Here is a 19,838-nt window from a genome sequence, read left to right as displayed (position 1 = left end):
CATACCCTCAATTCCTGTATAATTCAGCTTTCAAATCTTTACTAGAATTTCGGCCTGGCAGGGCGTTACGTTCTAATTTACTTCAACACTGACGTCAACAGCGCTACATTGTGAGCTGCATTGTTATGTTATTTTGATAAAGCGATTCATCCGAACTGAACCAGAGTCGGTCTTTTGTATTCTAAAATAAATATGTTGAAAGGTCTTGATTGATTAGTTTTGGTATATTGAATGAAATTGTGTACACAAATGAATTAAGTAATGTTTAATTTATGGACTATTATCGTCCATTAAAATATGAATCTATTTTTAAATAGTTTGATGGCTGAGTTTCGTCTTCTTGTCGTAATTCTTGAATCGGATAGTTTAGTACCTAATGGCTAGTTTAACGGGTATACTGCCGCTTATAATGTTAATAGCCTACGCCCAAGTGTCACAGTTGCACATATGCACATATCAGGTGCTATTTACTACTTTCATAAACTGCATTAACTCGAGATATGACATGGTTTTCATAATCTTATTACCATAATATCGTAAGTATTCAATTAAATTGCACATTCTACATTGAGTTATTACTTTTCTGAGACTACGTTCTCTATAAAATGGGGTGAAGATAAGCGAGCAGATTTAACATTCTGCCAGTCCACCAGACAATGCAGGTAATATCGAACAGTACAATTGCACACTCTAACAAAATTAAACCACCATACTTCCGAATAAGAAATAACAAATATTGATTCGTCGATTGCAAGATTAACGCAACCAGATTACCAAGGCCACGACAAGGAGCATAAATTGAAACGGGGTTGTTTTTTACCAAAAATGAGATAATATTAATGTTCGAATACCTATGTTTATGCATATTAGATTAACACATAACATTTTATATGAAATCACTACTTGTAGGTACAATTCAATACTCTGTTCAATTACCGGTCGTTTTACACACTATCAGTTGGAAAATAGTTGTTAGAACTTTTTCTAGTTCGTAATGTTAGGTATTCAGGTTTTACGTGTGGTATTTCGATTGATATAACATTCTTTCGATACATATTATTGAATTGAATGTATGTTTTTTCTCCTATTTTTGTGAGACTTTGTTGCTGAGAAGTTGTGATAGAAGTAAATAATTAGGACATTTTTGAGTCTAATCTCAACGAGGTATAGTACACTAACTAATACACGATTTTAAAAAGAGAACTTTACTGTAAAGTTCTCGTTTAAGCAAATTAGCAGCAGTATTACCTACCTTTGATTCTAATCGCCTTGTACTGACAACCATAACTAAAGCTATACATTTACTAAGTATTTCGTTAAATGTGTCCAATACGAATTGCTTCATATAGGAATGGGAAAGGCTTGCACTAGTTATTTACTATTGCAATCTTTCAATTTTCTATGAACTAGTATGTGACTACATGACATATTACGGTCTCGGTTGATACCTAATAAACTCTTGCAGTACGACTTTCATAATAAATCTATATATTTAAACTTTCAAAAGCTAACAAAATATATTTGATTTTATACATTACAGACAAGGGGTCTCGGGTTCGATTCCCGGGCCGGGCAAAGTATTGTTGAGTTCTTTTCGTTTTTTTTAATTCCTCAGTAGTAGCACGGAGTCTGGAATTGTGCCCAGTATATGGCAATAGGCTCAACCCCTATTACATGGGAGTTATAACACATATGGTGAAAAGTGGGTGTACATTGCGTGCCATAATGTACACCTCTGCCTAACCCTTCGGGGATAAAAAGCGTGACGTTTCTCTCTTTATGACAAATGGCATCTATGTGGACTGTCATGGGCACTATCCAGCAGTGGACTCACACGGGTTGTTGAGATTTTTTGCAGATAGATACAGAAAACTTCTAATTACTTGAATACTCATTTACTCATCACTTCACGCATCACTAAATTACTTAAATACTCAGAAAAATGGACCATCTATTTATATTAATTGCTATGTACTTAGTTCTTGATTCCATCAAATTGGTACTAAACATTTTATTCATTTTGAAGCACCCATAAATGCCGAAGTTCAGCAGATTGATGGGTACTTATTTATTCGTGAATCAATTAACCAGCAGGTAATAACGTGCATCCGTTTCATCTACACATACATGCCTCGTCATAAAATAGGGATATTTTAAATAGCTGTGAATGGTATTTAAAAGCAATTTAATTATAAAGTTATTTTTATATGCATAAGCTTCTAAAATTCTAAAGCTTTACTGCTGTGTATTTACGAAATTTTATTTAATAGCTTCCTTGTAATTGAAGGATCACAAGACCATGTAAATTATATTTTAGCATGTAAGTGCGTCCTTTGTTGGGAGTCCAATTAAACAGAATTAAATTAAATACATACAGCAGTTAATCTATTTCTGATTAGAGGTCTTAGATTAGATTATCCTATCTGGCTTGGATTAACATAATTGATTCATTAAAAAAATTATTTGTTTCAACATGGGTGTTTAAGAAATTACACCAACACGCATTTCTCTACCAACTCCTTTGAAAATAAGATAGAAGTTAAAAAATAAAAATAAACTAATATATTATTGGTAAATACTATGAGCAATTTTTATCTTAAAATACTAAACAGGTTGGTATTTCATAAAGGTATGTTACAAGAGTTAGGTAAGGACAGGCTTGATAGCTAAGCACTTAACTACAAAATAAGTGTATGACATAATTTGATATTATTTCCAACAACATTAGGTAACAGAGCTTCGATTGTTGGCTATTGTATAATAATAATGGAAAGGGTTCTTAACAAATCACTAGGTTGCTATAGAAAACATTAGCTTTTTAATACATAATAATATAACTTACCATTTTTTCAAGACGAAGACTAATACTCTAGAAGTTATTATAATTAATGTGTGCTATACCTAACAGGTGCAGGTAAATTAGTTTGGCCACCCTACCATCTTACAACTCCACTAGTCGTCTATCCATCATGTATCCTATGAGTAGCTACTGCTGACCAAAGGATTCTTCTCACACAGAGAAGGTTTGAGCATTAATCACCACGCTTACTCAATGCGGATTGGCGATTTCAAACTTATAATTAGGAATTATAAATCCAGGTTTCTTTTTCTTTCATCGTTAGTACTGACTAACTGTTAGTACTGATTTATCTAAATATGCTTACATTTAGACAGTACATATAACTCGGAAAAAGTCACATTGGTACTTTATTGTTGGTGGGTTTTGCACCCTTATGCATGAGAAGTGAGCTTCGAGCCATTGCGACACAATTGTCCACCAAGAGTCACATATGTAATAAAACTATAAATGACAGACCAAAGGATTAACTCAGATACGATCTACAGTCAGCATTCAGCTACCAAAAATTTTCAATTAAATACCTAAAAAGGCAACATTCATAGTGTAAACAGGCAATTAACCGTCAAATACGAAACCAACACCTGTCTGCGCCAACGCCGACCTAAAGTACATAGCCATGCATCTCAAGCACTACATACATGCGTACTTATGTATGTATGTATGTACCTAGTCGCAATCTAGAGCGAATTACAACATGAAATACTACGTCGGAATACTATGTTTTATTACTTTAATTCTATTTACGAATATAGGTCTCATTTTCGATAGCATTTTGCTTTATTACTTCGGTTAAATGTTTGTGGTTATGTATTTAGTTCTGATGGCTTTTTAAGATTGGAGATGAGTTAATGAGTGTCCTTTAAATAATAATAAGTATTTAGCTTATTCTATCATATAATATATCACCATCAATTATCATAATATATTCGATGACTTCTAGATGAGCTCTATTTGTGTCTGTTTACAAACTTTTGAACTGGATTTCATGATAAATAAGAATGCGTGGAAATTCCAGACGAAAACTGTCACTTACATGTCAATTACTATACTTACATAGTATAGTGAATATAGTTTAGTTTATGTTTCTACCCACAAGAAACAGGCAAGGTGTGCATATTTTATTCACATTTATCTTATCTTAGATCAATATCCGTTTACTAATTGAATAAATAATTCCTTTTTGAAGCAGAACTAGGGAACTTATTCTGTTGTCAGCGTCTGTCGCTAAAACACCATTCGATGTTCTCAAAGAATGTGACAGCTTCCTTTTAAGAAATCCTGTGCAGAAGAGAAATGACGTAAAGCAGAGTTAGTATGGACAATGACACATTTAGCATAAGAAGTGGTTCTAGACTGCGGTGCTCCGACGCAGAGCACTAAGATGCTGCTTTTGATACGACCAAATGAATTACGAACTATTTTATTGCCATAATATTGTTAAATGTATAAGCATAAAATGTTAATGGAAAATGTATAAAGTAACTCGTATGTTAGGAGAACTTTAGTGTTGAATTTTACTTTTAAAATTACTTAGACAATTATATTTACAGATATCAAGATTTCAGTGCAACTGGATCGTAGAATTGAGTGTGATTGTTTGTTGAAACACTTATTGAAAATCCATTGTTTTTTCTGTAGTCACACAAAACTCTAGAAAGTTTTCACTACAGGAAGTTTAAAAAGTGGCATCTTAGTCCACCATGAGTTCTCGACTTAAAGCTGTATCGTTGGTAATAAATGACCGAGTCTTGAATGGTGAATCCATTATGTCACACACACGCAAACACACATACATGTTTTATGAAATCTTCTTTTTATACAGCTTTTACTAGCATGATACGTCAGCATTAGTATGTTTACCGTATATGTTTAAATTAATATAGATATCTTTACCTTTATCCGTTTTATTCTACAAGCTACAAAGTTATATTTATTTCTTTGATTTCTGACTGTATTGAAAACGGGCTTGACTGACGGAGTCTCAAACAAAATAAATTAATCTCAACTTAGTTTTGTTTCCTAGCTAATGGTATTTACTGACAATGATTACGACAAGTCATTATAGTAGAAAATCAGAACATCTGATGAAAAATAGTTAATAAGATCACCTAAAAATACATTTTTACATAATCTCATTATATATTGAATGCTCAATTTAATCAGAGCAGGTGATCAATACTTAAAGGTGCATATGTGCAATATGTAAGTAACATCATAAATACTAGAATCTAGGGCTAAAGAAAAGGTGTTTCAAAATCTAAGTGGGCTAGTCGATTTACAACTAGATAATTACTTTGGCTCGCGTTATCAATAACTTAAGGCTAGAATATGTCAGTTCACATATGTGGTATGGTATTATATAAGGTAGCTTAAATATGTAGCAATTAGCTGAAATACACTTTCTAAGTGCGTATATGAAATCAGTGCGTTAGCCGTGGGATTGTGTGTATTTCGTAATGAAATATTTAGACTGACCGGTGACAGAACACTTGTATATCGGTCAAGATGGAGAACAACTGGTCGGCTTTTTGCAATATCCTCTGTAACGTGCGAAAATGCCTTTTACAGTGAAAAATGGAATGTGTGTTTTTTGTATTATAGATGTGAACAATAAAAAAAATAAACGTTTACTAATTAAGGTTCTTAAAATGTAATCAATATTCATTTTTATAAAAGTTGTAGCCTATAGTTTGTTCTGCAGCTTAAAAAGCAAACATTCCGTAAATTGATGGATTTCAAATCAATTAATAATTTGTTTTAAAAGTATAGCAGCGCCATCTATGAATTGGTTCATTGACGATGTGAAGAATTAAACAAAGATTCATGCATTGTGTTGCCAACTTACCTATTACTATGAGTTTATTATTATTTATGTGAACTAAGTAACTTTTTAGAGAAAAGAAAAGTAGTCTACGTCATATATAATTTATATTGACACAAGAAATAAAAACTTAAATAAGTAATAAAAAAATATGTACAACTTACTATAACTCAAAACTAAAACAAAGAAAAAATAATTAAAAAAAAACCCTTCATTAAGCGCTAAGTACTCGTCCGCATCAATGTTACTAGAGAACATTCCCAAAAGACTGACCGCATTGTCACGTTGAATGGCAATACTTATCTTCTGACCGAAGAAATTAACACATAAAATAAGGTCAATGACTTGTTTGTCTGTTTGAACACAAAATTTATTCCTGTATTGATGTTAATAATGTTATACAAGAATCTCAAGTATTATTTACATACCTCATTTAGATAGTGATATTCGATGCAGCTCTGTTTATTTGGCACACAGATGCAAGATGCATCATGAGATTTATGTCTACAATGAGACTGTTACTCCAATTCTTCAACCCAATAATAATAAATCAAGGTATTATTATGGAAACCTTACTACCCTTGTGATATCAAAATGTTTGATTAATGGCTATTGAAATAAATATGGGAATAGGGATGATGACAAGGTATCAAAACTAAAAATCTATTCAGTCCGTTAGTTAGGTAATGAAAATATATTAGACAAGTATATTTTCATTTTCATTCACACAAGATAACAATACTTAGATATGAGTAAAACGAATCAAAGTTTAGGAGTGGGAGCAAATACGTCATTTCTACGCATAAAACGTACGTAGAAGTGACGTATAAAGTATTTGTTTCCGTAAAATAATCTACAAGACAGACATTAAAATAAAAATTAGTCATCTACCCTATTGCATTTAGTTGTTTAGTAATATTACGTTTTTGGTTTCAAACGACTTTTTAAATCTACTTCAACTTAAAGCCACATATGCCCAAATACTCAAACGCTACTCAATTTTAAGACGCTCTCAAATGTAGTTCTGTCACTATCAATTCTTTATAAAATGACAGAGATAGCACGATATTTAAGTACAACTAAAAATTGAGTAGCGTTTGAGTATTCGGGCGATAGTCTATTTGTACTTGTTGGCGCTAAAACAATCGAATGGCATAAAGTGTATCTATGAGTGTGTCCCCTGTAGGTGCATCTAAGCCAGGTGCATAGAGTGGGGTCCTATATTTATAAAGCGAATGCGCCGGCGTAGGTTGCCGGGAGTGTGTTGTGTCGTTGTGCACCTCAGATACGAATATGCGGGTGAGTTGCGTAATTTCAATTTAAGATTTTTAATGTTTATTTTTAAATGATTTTTCAGGAATATATTGTTAAATGTGATCTTAGCTAATATTTTTTTCTTTTTATTAGAGTTATTTTATTTACTTTAAATGTAGAGATTTGAAGCAAGTTTTTTAATCGATTGAGGAAAATATTGATTGCAAGTTTTAAGATCTACGCAACTCTAGGTTCAAAAATTTGTAATAGAGGTAAATTTTTCGATTATTGAACTCTCTTTAATTTGACCCCTTTGATGGAAGTTTTATATTATTTTTAATTAATTGACTCCCAAAAAGGAGGAGTAGTTACCTCAATTCAGCCGGTATGTTTTTTTTACTTATGTCTTTATTTTTGTTATAGGTTTGAGTTGTTACGCTAAGTCTAAAACTGTAAGCGTAGAAATGTGTTGTGTACGAGTATCTGTAAAAATATCGGAAATTCTGTCCTATTTTCGTAATAAGACCTACGAACATAACATTATTATGATATAACTGATGCAATATCTAACCATCTCTCCTTTGAGAGTAAACACGGAAATACACAGGAGATATAAATCCTGCCCGTAGGCAACAAACACCAAACAGGTTCCTATCTAGACATTAAACCTCTTTTGAAATCAATTCAAATATTGCTAGTTTTTACTTTATTTAGATAACTGTAAGGTGTATTTTCTAAAGGTTGTTTACTTCCCGTAAGTTTATTATAGTGAATTTTATAACTTCATTCGTGTAAAACTTATGGGTCCCTTTTTTGTTAATAACAGTGATAGCAGTTTTCATGTTATGCACTACTGTTTCGTTATTAGTTTGTGTTTATTGGCATAATTAGGTTTAAAGATATACTACGAAAATTAAAAATATAATATATATGTTTTATTTAATTTTATTTTAGTAACGTGACATTCCTAATGTACGCTTATTAACCTCTTAATTTTATTTCATTATATCCTATTAGATAAAAATTACTATTACCAATCAGATAATTAGTAATAGATTTTTTTTAAGTTTAAAATAATTAAAAGTAACATTTGTAATTAATATTTGCCATGTGTTTAGACGTTCTTGGTGCTAGCGTGCGTGAGCGCAGCAGTGGCGGTGGCGGTGCCGGTAGAATATGGCGGGTACTTCGCGCATGCGCCTGTGGTGCACGCGGCCCCGGTGGTACACGCGGCCCCCGTGATACATGCAGCCCCCGTGGTCCATGCTGCCCCGGTCGTTCATGCTGTGCATGCTGAGCCTGTTGTAAGTATTTTGTGGTGATAAAAAGCTTATGAAACTTTCAAGTCGACTTTGAATTATTATTTGCATCGTAGGCCGCATCATCACTTACCTACAGGCGAGATAGCGGCCAAACGTCGAACCATCAAATGTAAATGTATTCTCAGTCTCAGTCAAAAATATTTGTAACAGTCAGTAGTAATAATAATTAAAAATGCAATAAACACTTAAGCAAGTACACCTGAAATATTTATTTGTCGCATACTATTTTTTTTTCTGTTTTTATTTTTTTTTGCTTTAAGAGGCCTTTGTTCCACAGTAGGCACTTATAAGTACATAATGTAATACTCACATTTTATAAGATTGTGAACATTAAGCTTAATTTTAGATGGTGTTATGCATATAATATGTTTATCATGACCTAGTAATCAAATTCAGGATCCAGTTCAAGTATCTAACAGATAGGCACAGGCATCTATCGACTCTATTCTATTTAATACTTACTATCCTTTTCATTTCGTACTTTCCATTCATTTTATCAGTTGGTCACAATATTGGCGTCTCTATAGACCTTAAGTATAGACATTTGTGCTATTTGAACAGTAAACCAGTTACCTGTAGTACTAGAGATTACTTAACTATTTACTTACACTTGAGCTTGTGTCTTGCATATTGCCACAGAATACTATGCGGAAATGACATAGTGTGTACATTCAGAGTGCTTAGTACGAGTTTGTTTTACGTTTAACGTGAATGAAACGAGACCGCGTTTGGCGTTGTGATTGGAGGATACATTGGAGCTAGCCAATCAGAGCACCCAACGCGCTCTAGTTTCGTTTTCGTAAAGCAAACTCGTACTAAGGGTATAGATGAAGTTGTTTCTATTTTTACTTAAATTTGGGATTTTTAGAACGTGTTGTGATTATTGTTATTCTGCGTATACGGGTTGTTTGTTGTTTTTTTATTTATGTTTGATTTTAACGTTACTCTTGATAAATTGTAGATCTTTAAATACAACTGCGATCTTTGGTAGCCACCAAAAAAAAAAACGATTCATACAAAATTATCTGTCTCGCAGGCTTATCCAAAGTACGCGTTTAACTACGGCGTAAAGGACCCACACACCGGTGACATCAAATCGCAGCAAGAGGAGCGTGATGGTGACGTCGTTAAAGGTCAGTGTGATATCATTTTGAACTATACTTTAATAGAGTGTAACAAGGGTAATGTAAGAGTAAACTGTTTACAAAGAAGATATATTTTTTTATAAAATCACTAAAATAGCCTGTTTTATTTAACACTTTCGATTTTTTTTGAATTTTTCAAACATTCCGTTTTTGAAATATAAAAATCCTTTTTACAAAACATAAATAAATAAATAACTAACTCTCAGAAATAAACAGGCAGATGAGAAAAAAAAAAACAGGCGGTATGTTTAAAGGTACAAGGAAGTTAGGAAATAAGACTCTTGTTTTACCAATAATCTTCTGTCTATTTTCTCAGGAAGCTACTCTCTAGTGGAGCCCGATGGTTCAACAAGGACGGTGGCGTATTCCGCGGATGACCACACTGGCTTCAATGCTGTTGTTCACAAATCTGGGCATGCCGTCCACCCGGTAAGACTTTATTCTTGTTTTGATATATTAACGGTACATTTTTTTTATTTAGGATCTCTGGCACTCGCTAAAAATACTTAAAGAAAATTAAAAGGAAAACAATGCCAGCTAGGATTAAAACAACACTAGCAACGCCATCTTTTATATTATCCCCGAACTTTTAACACAAAAAATGTGTCTGTGAATCTTGAGCCTGCTAAGGACGTTCACCGTATTGCCCACGGAATTCAGAAACTAGGTATGACCGGATGTATATTATAATTATTTAAGGAAATTATTTATCTGATTAATACACGAGTTTCTTGAATTTCCTTTAAGTATTGCAGCTTTAATTTTATTTTAGCTTAAATTTTAGTATCATGAAAGTTGTTAGTAATAAAATATTCGCACATTTTTGCGTTTGATAACGTGTCACGGGCCACCATTACACAAACCAGATTTCTCTGCGATTGCGAGCCGGCGTCGACTCTTGCGCAAACATTAATGGCGCGTGCGCTTATAAGGAAACGCTACAACTTGGTCAAACTACTCCGAATTTCCCAGATAACGGCCTTTGGGCGTTCCGAGAAAAATGCAAGATAAATATTTTAGTGTTTTGCTCATTGATAAAACTGTAACTCGTAGATTTTGAATTCCTTATTACTTCTTATGGTTATTTTAAACTTAACCAGTTTTTATCTACTTACTTAGTTGTCGTTACGTTTTATTATTTACCTGGCTAAATATCTGGCAGATTCGAGTACTTTTTTGGACAAGTTTTTAGCAATGACTCCATATTAGTATTTGGTTACGCCCTTAACGATAAAATAAGAGATTTGTATATATTTAGAAGCTACAAGTTAGGTTTGAGAAGCCATTCTTTATTTATGTGTCAGGAAATACACTACCTACGTGATAAGTTTTTTAAGAGAAAAGCCGTGGGTAGAAAAGTATTTGGGTGATAGGAAATAGATTTTGCTTTAGAAATAAATTGAACTTGAAAGAATGGTAATATTAATTAAATAATAAATAGCACTTAATATGAAACTAATAACATTTGAAAAAACAATTTTTGGTACCTATAGGATGGAAAAACAGTACCTAATTCTTGTCATACTGTCTTTTTAAGGTGGTTCTAGTCGTTCTGTTTAAAATTAAACATGATATCGTATTGTACCACGACAAAATCTGTCGGTACGGTTTTAGAATTTTAAAATAATAAAGCACTAAAAAGTTATAAGTGGGCATGCTATATAAGTGGTACTGCTATTTAATGCACACTTGTGGGGTGGAACACCACGCCGACAAGCAAGTTCGAGCCGTCGACTAGACCGCTCTTAATCTTTATTTTTTTTAAACCACAACTTTATGCGCCATGAGAAAAGAAAAAATAAATGATGTTTAAAGTACTCAAAATAGGTGTGAAGAATCGATTTATTTTATTTACAAGCGAGATGCAATGGTTGAGTAGAGCCGTAACCTTGAACCAGCATGCCATGACTCACGCGCAGTGAAATTGTTTGGTCGGTGGTCCGCTAAAACTACGGTATTCACCGTTTCCAAATAGGCTCCAAACCTTTTTTTTGTCAAATGTTTTTGCAATCTGACCTTTATTAACTCTCTAACTTTCTTTGTATTTTTCTTAATATAATATTAATTTGTTGTGAAACAGCTTTTAGTCAAAAGGTCGGTTAGTGTAAAATAAAAAAAAAAACTGTCTCATTGGCCAGAGTCTGAGACGTTTCCTGTTGAAGTAATAGCCTCACATTCTGTATTAATGAGATCAACAGAAAAATTATGATAAAAAACTCAGAAAGCTTTGGGGTCCTCTTTATCACCCAAGACTCAAAGATACCGTTCCAAGTAGTAGGTAGTCCGCAGCTCCGGATTCGGCATCAGCCCTACTGCGCCCCATCTGTGGTGGACCGAGGGCTCTTTGTAGCGCGTCGCGTTATTAATTTTATCTAATATAAAGTTACACTCTATGATCCAAATAGACCGAATACTAATTTAAATCTAGAACACAATTTGCTGTCCGAAAGACTAGAATGTTACACTCCCTACAATTTCCGATGTGATTGATTTGAACATTTATTAAGTAGCTAGTAATAGCTACTGGGTACTTATTTTGTTTGAAGTGATTATTCTATATTATGTTAAAGTTTTGATTTACTGATCGTATTATTGATACAATATACAATATAAATTTTTATACTCCCACAATTATGACGTTGATGTAATATATTCTCTTTAATTTCTATGTTCTTATCTTCCAGCAACAAGTAGCGGTTGCGCATGCGGCTCCAGTACATTACGCTGCTGCTCCCATCGCAGTGGCATCCTACGGTCACGGCTACGGACTACACTAACCACATAAATCTAAAATCTTGACAAAATATCTTGATCACTCTGAAGTTAGAGCGAGATGAGAATATACTCCAATACAAGGAGTGATAAAGACAATGATATTCTAGTACTTCAGCCAGGTCAAGTTATTTTGTTCGTATTATACTTATTGTTTACGCCACAAATACTCTACTAGATGTTACGTTTTACCTTATTTTAATGTTAAGGGTGGGTGTTATGGTATGCGCGCGTAGGGTTTGGTTGAAATGTCATGATGGTTTTGAATTTCGAATCAAATTAATGTTGCCATGAGTTTGGTTAAAAATGTTGCCAGATTAATACAATGAGAACATTTATTTTTTTGGAAGTAAAATTTGTGGGGATGATAATGAAAAATAAGAATATTTGTATGAAAGGTTATGAATATTAAGTTTTGTGGATATTTATTCACACATAAGTGAATAACTTGCCATTGTATATGAAGCATCTGAAGTACAACTTATCGATATTTATATGTATATTTAAATCGCTTTAAATGCTTTATAGTGTTTAGAGATCACTTATAATTTATTTATATGATAAATAAATAAATGAGTCTTATGTACCATTCATATTATTTTGTAAGAAGTAACTAGACATCTAGATCGTGTGTCAGAAACTATTCACATTCATTTGCCATGATCTCAATATCTTGACATTATAGATATTTTATTTTCTTACTAAAAATCCTGTCCATTGTATTCGCAAACTTAAAAATAATATGTACCTTTGTAATTATTAAATAGAGTTCATTTTATAAATGCAGTTCTTTGATTTGTTTGGAAGTAAAGTTCCATTCCAAAATCAGCCCTATTGTTGAGAATCTAAGGGTTCAAAGTCAATCAACTCTTCTCTTAATACACAGAACCAACAAATATCGTTCACTAATTAATACAACAGACCTTAAAATAATGACACTTATAAATCAGCCGTCATAATTACGAGAGGAGAACTCTACTAGTACGAATTAATCACGTTTACATACCTAATGTATGTACAGCCAATCAGCAGTTCAACGTACTACTTTCTGTCAAATTACTCTATTAGATTTTGTACTTTATTGTCGTGATACAAATAAAGTTGAAAATGGAATGAATAAAAATTGTAGATTGGATAGGTTGACCTGCTGCCTCTTGTACGTCATACAATGAGTGGACTGAGTCATCATTGAAGTGGTACATATTTCATACTGGATGGATTAATTACCAGAATGAACAAATTAGCCATTAGTTAGAGAGGCCTTTAAGTAGGAAGAATAAGTGAGGCAGAGCTCTCTCTGCTTTGGCACGAATGGGCCGGCTCGACCGGAGTGATACTCAAACTCAAACTCAAATCATTTACTGCATTCATGTGTACATTTAGATGATACATAATTAGGAGCATTTGTCTCAACATGAAACCCGGCCAGGGTACGGCAACATACATTTCGACACATTTAGTATCCAGTCACTTACCACGGCCTTATAGAAAACCGACGCGAATCAACGCGTTGTGTTTTGTTGTGTGAGTGTGGTTACCGGAGACCTAATTACCCCAACCTGCAAAATTAACCTGCTGCTTTATCCAATTTTTTTTTGCGCTTGCGACCACTTAACCATTGAGATAAATGAAAATATAAATGACGAATTTGATTATAATTTATTTTTAAAACTATATATAAGTTTATTGACCTTTAATGACTTTATTTGGACACTTAATTAAGTAAGCCGTGACTTAATTTATTTGATCGTTTACCGCAAAACGAGTTTTTGGTAGAAAGCGATTATATTGACAGTTATGTTCTTATTTTATTTATGCTATTCCTTATTGAGAGTTCGTAATTAATCACTGGATCGTCAAATGTTCAATATTTGGTATTTTATGTGTTAATTCAGTGAGTAGTGTTAGATGCATTTTTTATTAATGGATTTTTATTATAGTGCTGTCAGTGAGAAAAAGTTATCTATTATAAAGCATTTATGGTGTTTTCCAGTTAAAAGTAAAAGATTTCAACCATTTTACAGATTGTAATTAAGTATTTATTGCTATAGCGGTAATAGAAAAACATTACTGGTGAAGTAACTGTTTAACTATCATGGATTATGAGATACATTCTGCCGGACTAGTAGACAGTACTCGTAGAGTCTTAGTAAAATGGTCTCAACCGACCTGACAATGGGCTTAGGCCTTTGGTGGTTTTTTAGTACGGAACTCTAAAAATTCCTTTACATCACGTAAAAAAACCTCCCAAGTTGAAATGCAAAAAAATAAAATTTTATATGCTTCCTAACAATGCCAATTTTATATAAATGTGAAATGTTTTTTTTTAGAATTTAGAACAATTTAGTCACCAAAGGATTGTGTTGAGCCGCGTGGGTGACTACCGTTGAAGGACCTGACCATAAAGATTTTACGGTAAGATGCCTTTTACGCCAAACCGTATTTTTATTGACTCCCTAAGATTGTCCAAGACTACCTATTTTAAAAGGAAAATATTTCTGCCAAGCGATATGCAACTCTAATCAAAGTGGTTTTTACAACTTTTATTGAGATTGTATTTATAAAAATGTACTTAATGTTTATGATCTGATAATGATTATTTAATGTTGTATTTGAAACCTAAATCACTTGAATGTTTATGTTTTGTCTTCTTCTATATAAAAATCAATTGCTGTTCGTTAGTCTCGTTAAAACTCGAAAACGGCTGATTTGGCTAATTTTGGTCTTGAATTCTAGAAGAAAATAATTATTGAGGCGTTACGAAGTTTGCTGGGTCGGCTAGTTTAAAAATACATTGATAAGGTTTAAGACCAACGTACTTCAATGCATGACTCATAACTCAACTTTTTCTATGCAAAACAACATGTAAAATATGATATTTCATATTTTCGTCAGTCATTGTAAATCAGCCAACCATATAAGACCATTTTCTATTTAAATAAAAATTAATTTAATGACAATCATTTTTCTAAATTAACAACATCGTTATAATTGAAAATGTTGTGAATTTCCTATTGGCTAAGCTAATCTAGCTTTTATGGCGTAAAAGGAGATATGAACATATCCTGTTATGCCTAGTATGACATCAGAAAAGGCGATACGGGTGAAATTGCCTTCACCCACTATGTTTACGAGCATCGTGCGTGGCCGTTGTTTTTTACGAAGAAAAAACTACTAAAAGGAGAGGTGAATAAATGTTTTCATTCATGTGGTGGAAGCTCGCAATACTGAGCACATCGCGAGTGTGTGAAATTGTGAAATTAATAATATTATTTTAATTCAACATGGACGTCACTCTCAAAGTAAGTACCTAGAATATAGTGTTTACACTTAGTCGTTCTTTGCAATTTTATTTTTATTAGTGGATTTTTTGGTACATATAATCACTCAATGCACAGACTATTCTTACTAATATCAAATAATAAGGTTTATATTTAAACAAAAAAAAAAACGTTTTAATGTTTGTTAAAAAGTACTAACTTTTAATAAAAAGTAAGAAATTAGGTACAGGGTGAATTGAATCCGCGGGGTGAATAAATGTTCACCCAGTTTGCCGTTACTAAGTACTTTGTGGAAGAAAGTAGCAAAAAAGCCCAAGTAAAATATCAACCTGAAGTAAGATGATTTACTACTGATTTCAATGATCAATCATAATCCTAATTCTCTGGTTTGATCCTGATTTTTAAGAGAAATGTTATAGAAGTAATGTTAAAAATCGATCTCAATCTAAAGATTTTGAACTTTTAGTAGTTAAGTCGTGGATACTGGTTTTTATGTCATCTTTATGATAAAGTATTAGGTACTTTAACCTAAACGAATATTGTAAAGGTTAGAATATTTCTAATAATGTACAGGCTAGTTTTTTTAAAACATGATAAGTACCCTAAGTACCAGATTATTTTGACTCTATTGTAATAACTTTGACCAAAATTATGAATAAAAATTGTGATACATTACTCGTCAAACTTCCCAAAGATGAAGCAGAGCCGCAGGCTCAACGTACCCAGTTGGTATCTACAAGAAAGATTAAGTAACTTTTGACAAAAAATATAATTAAAATCTTGCCATACACCTCATGCGTAGGTATCGTATTAACCGACAGACAACAAATTGGTAACATTACTCAAACTGACTTTAATATAGATAAATTGACCATAGTTTTGGTTTGAGTAAGAAAATATACTATATGCCGCACACGCAAGTTTAGTCTTGATCATTATCATAACCAAAGACTTATTGATAATCTTACATACATATAAAAACTAACTTCTGTTCGTTAGTCTCGTTAAAACTCGAGAACCGCTGGACCGATTTGGCAAATTTTGGTCTTGAATTATTTGAAGAAGTCCAGAGAAGGTTTTAAGCCGGGTCCAGACGAGTGTAACGTGTAATGTAATCCACCGTGTAATGTAACACGAATTCTTCAGCGCGAGTGTTACATGTAATGCTCGTACTGCCGTCCACACGTAGAATTCGTGTTACATTACACGGTGGATTACATTACACGTTACACTCGTCTGGACCCGGCTTTAAAGGTGACAACAAATTTTTACAGTGATACGAAGTTTGCCGGGTCAGCTAGTGTTTAATATTTACTTAAGGTTTTATTAAAGTAGTACTTAAGTATTAGATATTATTAGGAACATTTATTTTGCAGATACTTCTGGTGATCTCAATTCTGGCTCCAGCATACACGGCTCCTAGAAATCCAAGACTGACTCTATTAGACTATGAGCCTGCCCATTATTACCACGAATATGACAGTAAGACAAATATAATTATTATGTTCAGTGCTAATAAATAGATAATTCGCATTTAACTTAAATAAGGCTATAATGTTGTATGTATCTTACTAATTACTAACATTATTAAAAATGCGAAAGTTTGTCAGTTTGTGTGTATGTTTGTCTCTTAATCAAGTCAAAACGGCATAAGGGATCGGGATAAAATTTGGAAGCGGTAGAATATAGTCTAGATTAAAACATAAGCTACTTTTTATCCCACTGTAACATGGGGAAACCGTTGGTAGAGTTAGAGTACGTTAATATTAATAAATTCTGAATTTGATCCCATCTCGGAGACTAAATTCAGTCTCTGTTAAATGTATAGCCCCTTAGCCGGATCTTGTAACACCCTTGAGAAGAGTAGAGATGGTGACAATTTCTTCTCTGCTGTCCTCAAACACGGCTAATATACAGTTACAAAGTCATATATTTTGTTGTGATATTTTCTAGAAAACCCACACGCGTATTCATTTAGCTACGATGTAGCGGACCCAGCGACTGGTAACAATCAGTACCGAGCTGAGCAGCGTCATGCAAATGGGACGGTCACAGGCAGCTATGGCTACATAGACCCTTATGGAAAACCTGTCAGATACAAGTACATTGCTGACAGTTTAGGTTACAGGTAAATGTTTATTTTAATTTTGATATTCTTCAATCAAAAATGTACTTTGATAGCGCTGAATTAGAATTATAACTAAATTAACTGTACTTTCTGGCAACGAATCATTGTTAAAATAATTAACACAAAAAGAAAATTTTAATCAATTGTATCGATGCAAAAAATACATTGTGTTATGCGCCTTATACTGATAGGAATGAAATTACAGTAAAGAGAATTGCTATTACAATTTAACAGGCACTAGCATAAATATCACGTAACTGTATTTCCTATCTAAGTATAACTTGACATTGTTTAAAATTAATTTATTTTTAGAATAATATGTTGGTAATCAAAATACCTACTTAGACTATAATAGTGTGACATAATTACTTGTTCAATTACTGCGTATGTATTTGCCTCAATCTCTATTTTAATTTCAGGGTATATTCAGATTTACCAACCCCAAAACCATTGCCCATTGCACTGGTTAGTGAACCTACAGAACCTTCCATCACATGGACCAGACCTCCAAAACCTCACAAGAAGAAAGTCTTCGTTGATATCGTTGGACAACTTGGATCATTTTTAACCAAAACTAATCTTCTATAATATAAAAATAAGTCGGGATTTCCTTCCTGGGCGCTATAACTCCAGAACATACATACATTCATACATACATAACCTCACGCCTGTCTCCCATGGGCAGAGACAATGGAACGCCAATTGCCACGGTTCTTACACACTTCTATCGCTTCATCAACAGTCATCAGTCTTTTCATGCATGCTCGTCGGTTAAAGGTACTTCACTTACAATCTGGTCGCAATATGTCCGTCTGGGGCGCCCTCTACCGACGGTCCCACTAAAGCAAAATTCCAGGCACCCTTATCCGTGGCCGATGTCTCCACTTCATCGCCAGTCCCGCTATTCTAGCTATAACGAGGAAGTGGTCACTACCGACATTCGTACCACGGTAAACCCTGGAATCTTTAGTTTTCGTCCTCAATCGTTCATCTACAATCACAAAATCAATCATACTCCTTTCTGTATGTCTCTGCCATGTATACATGTGGATTTTCTTGTTAAATATTGTATTGGTCACAAGAAGTTTTTTCTCGACACATATACCCAGAAGACATACCCCATTCTCATTCACTCTTTCATCTCCAAATCGCCCTAAAACTCTTTCGTACCCATCGCGTGCCACCCCAACCCATCCATTAAAATCCCCTAGCATAATTATTCTTTCATTCTCTTTACATTCATTCAGTACATCTCTCAAGTTATCCCAGAATTCTTCCCCTTTGACATGTCTGGGGCGTAGGCACTGACTATAAATAATTTGGTCAAGCCTATTTTGAGGCGAATCCAAAGTATTCTGGGATTAACACATTTATACCCTTTCACACATTCATTCATTCTTTCAGATAGAATAACTCCCACCCCCTGGCTGCCCCTCTGGGAACTTGCCACACTAGACCAGTACGCAAAGTATTGGCCATGGGTGGTAGCTACACCATCCTTTCTTTTAGTCACACTCACTCCTAACACATCAATCTTTCTCATGTTCATCATCTCACATATCTCTACCATTTTACCTTCTACACCTCCACACACATTCAGTGTGGCAAAAAGGCAATTCTCATATTTTTATTGAAAGGAAAAGGGAATGGGGTAATTAGTAAGGAATTGTGAGTCTGTAGGATAGGAGAGCTGTGGGAGTTACGACTACCCCTGCAAGACAGTGGTGATCGAAAACTTCCTCAGCTCGAAGGTTGACGGGGACACTGCAGAAACGGAGGGATATGAGGAAAGTTCTTGCAGCAGCTCGGGAGGCCAGGGTCGCGTCCCTATCTGTTCCTTCCTTTATGCTCGGACAGACTATAAAGGTAAGAACAGCCCTATCCGAACTAACTCCAGAACACACGAACCGATTTCCACGGTTTTGCATTCGTTGGAAAGGCCTCGTGCTTCGTGAGGTTTATAGTAAAGAAAATTCAGGAAAAATTTCAAGAGAAAAGCATGAAAACAGAGAAAATCATTGGTGGCGAAACGGAGTTCGTCGGGTTTGCTAGTTTTGTATAAAAATAACAAACATGAAGGCTTCAGTACCGTATTGCATTTAACAATATATGAGTCAGATTATTTATTAGAAGTTAATTTATTTAATTTATGTAAAGTATTTGGGAATAAACTATTATAAGCAACGATGATGTTTGTTTTATTGATAAAATAGCTATTGGTGTTGAACTGGTGTAGGAAGAGCCCTTTGGCATTT

The 19,838-nt window shown here is 33.8% G+C and overlaps 2 protein-coding genes across 2 annotated transcripts; both read left to right on the top strand.

Annotated features, from left to right (window-relative positions):
- Positions 1-6,858: 6,858 nt before the first annotated feature.
- On the top strand, positions 6,859-12,931 carry LOC118282332 (cuticle protein 8). Its single transcript, XM_050701687.1, has 5 exons — positions 6,859-6,980; positions 8,054-8,239; positions 9,294-9,390; positions 9,719-9,831; positions 12,087-12,931. Exons 1-5 carry the CDS (start codon positions 6,975-6,977, stop codon positions 12,177-12,179), a joined length of 495 nt encoding a protein of 164 aa, XP_050557644.1. The 5' UTR covers positions 6,859-6,974; the 3' UTR covers positions 12,180-12,931.
- A 2,381-nt stretch (positions 12,932-15,312) lies between these two features.
- LOC118261840 (cuticle protein 6-like) lies at positions 15,313-19,771 on the top strand. Its single transcript, XM_035572833.2, has 4 exons — positions 15,313-15,476; positions 16,832-16,937; positions 17,409-17,583; positions 18,003-19,771. Exons 1-4 carry the CDS (start codon positions 15,459-15,461, stop codon positions 18,169-18,171), a joined length of 468 nt encoding a protein of 155 aa, XP_035428726.2. The 5' UTR covers positions 15,313-15,458; the 3' UTR covers positions 18,172-19,771.
- The last annotated feature ends 67 nt before the right edge of the window (positions 19,772-19,838 follow it).

Source organism: Spodoptera frugiperda, chromosome 20 (genome assembly GCF_023101765.2).
Source record: "Spodoptera frugiperda isolate SF20-4 chromosome 20, AGI-APGP_CSIRO_Sfru_2.0, whole genome shotgun sequence".
Lineage (NCBI taxonomy): Eukaryota > Metazoa > Arthropoda > Insecta > Lepidoptera > Noctuidae > Spodoptera > Spodoptera frugiperda.
This window is presented reverse-complemented; position numbering and strand designations above follow the sequence as displayed.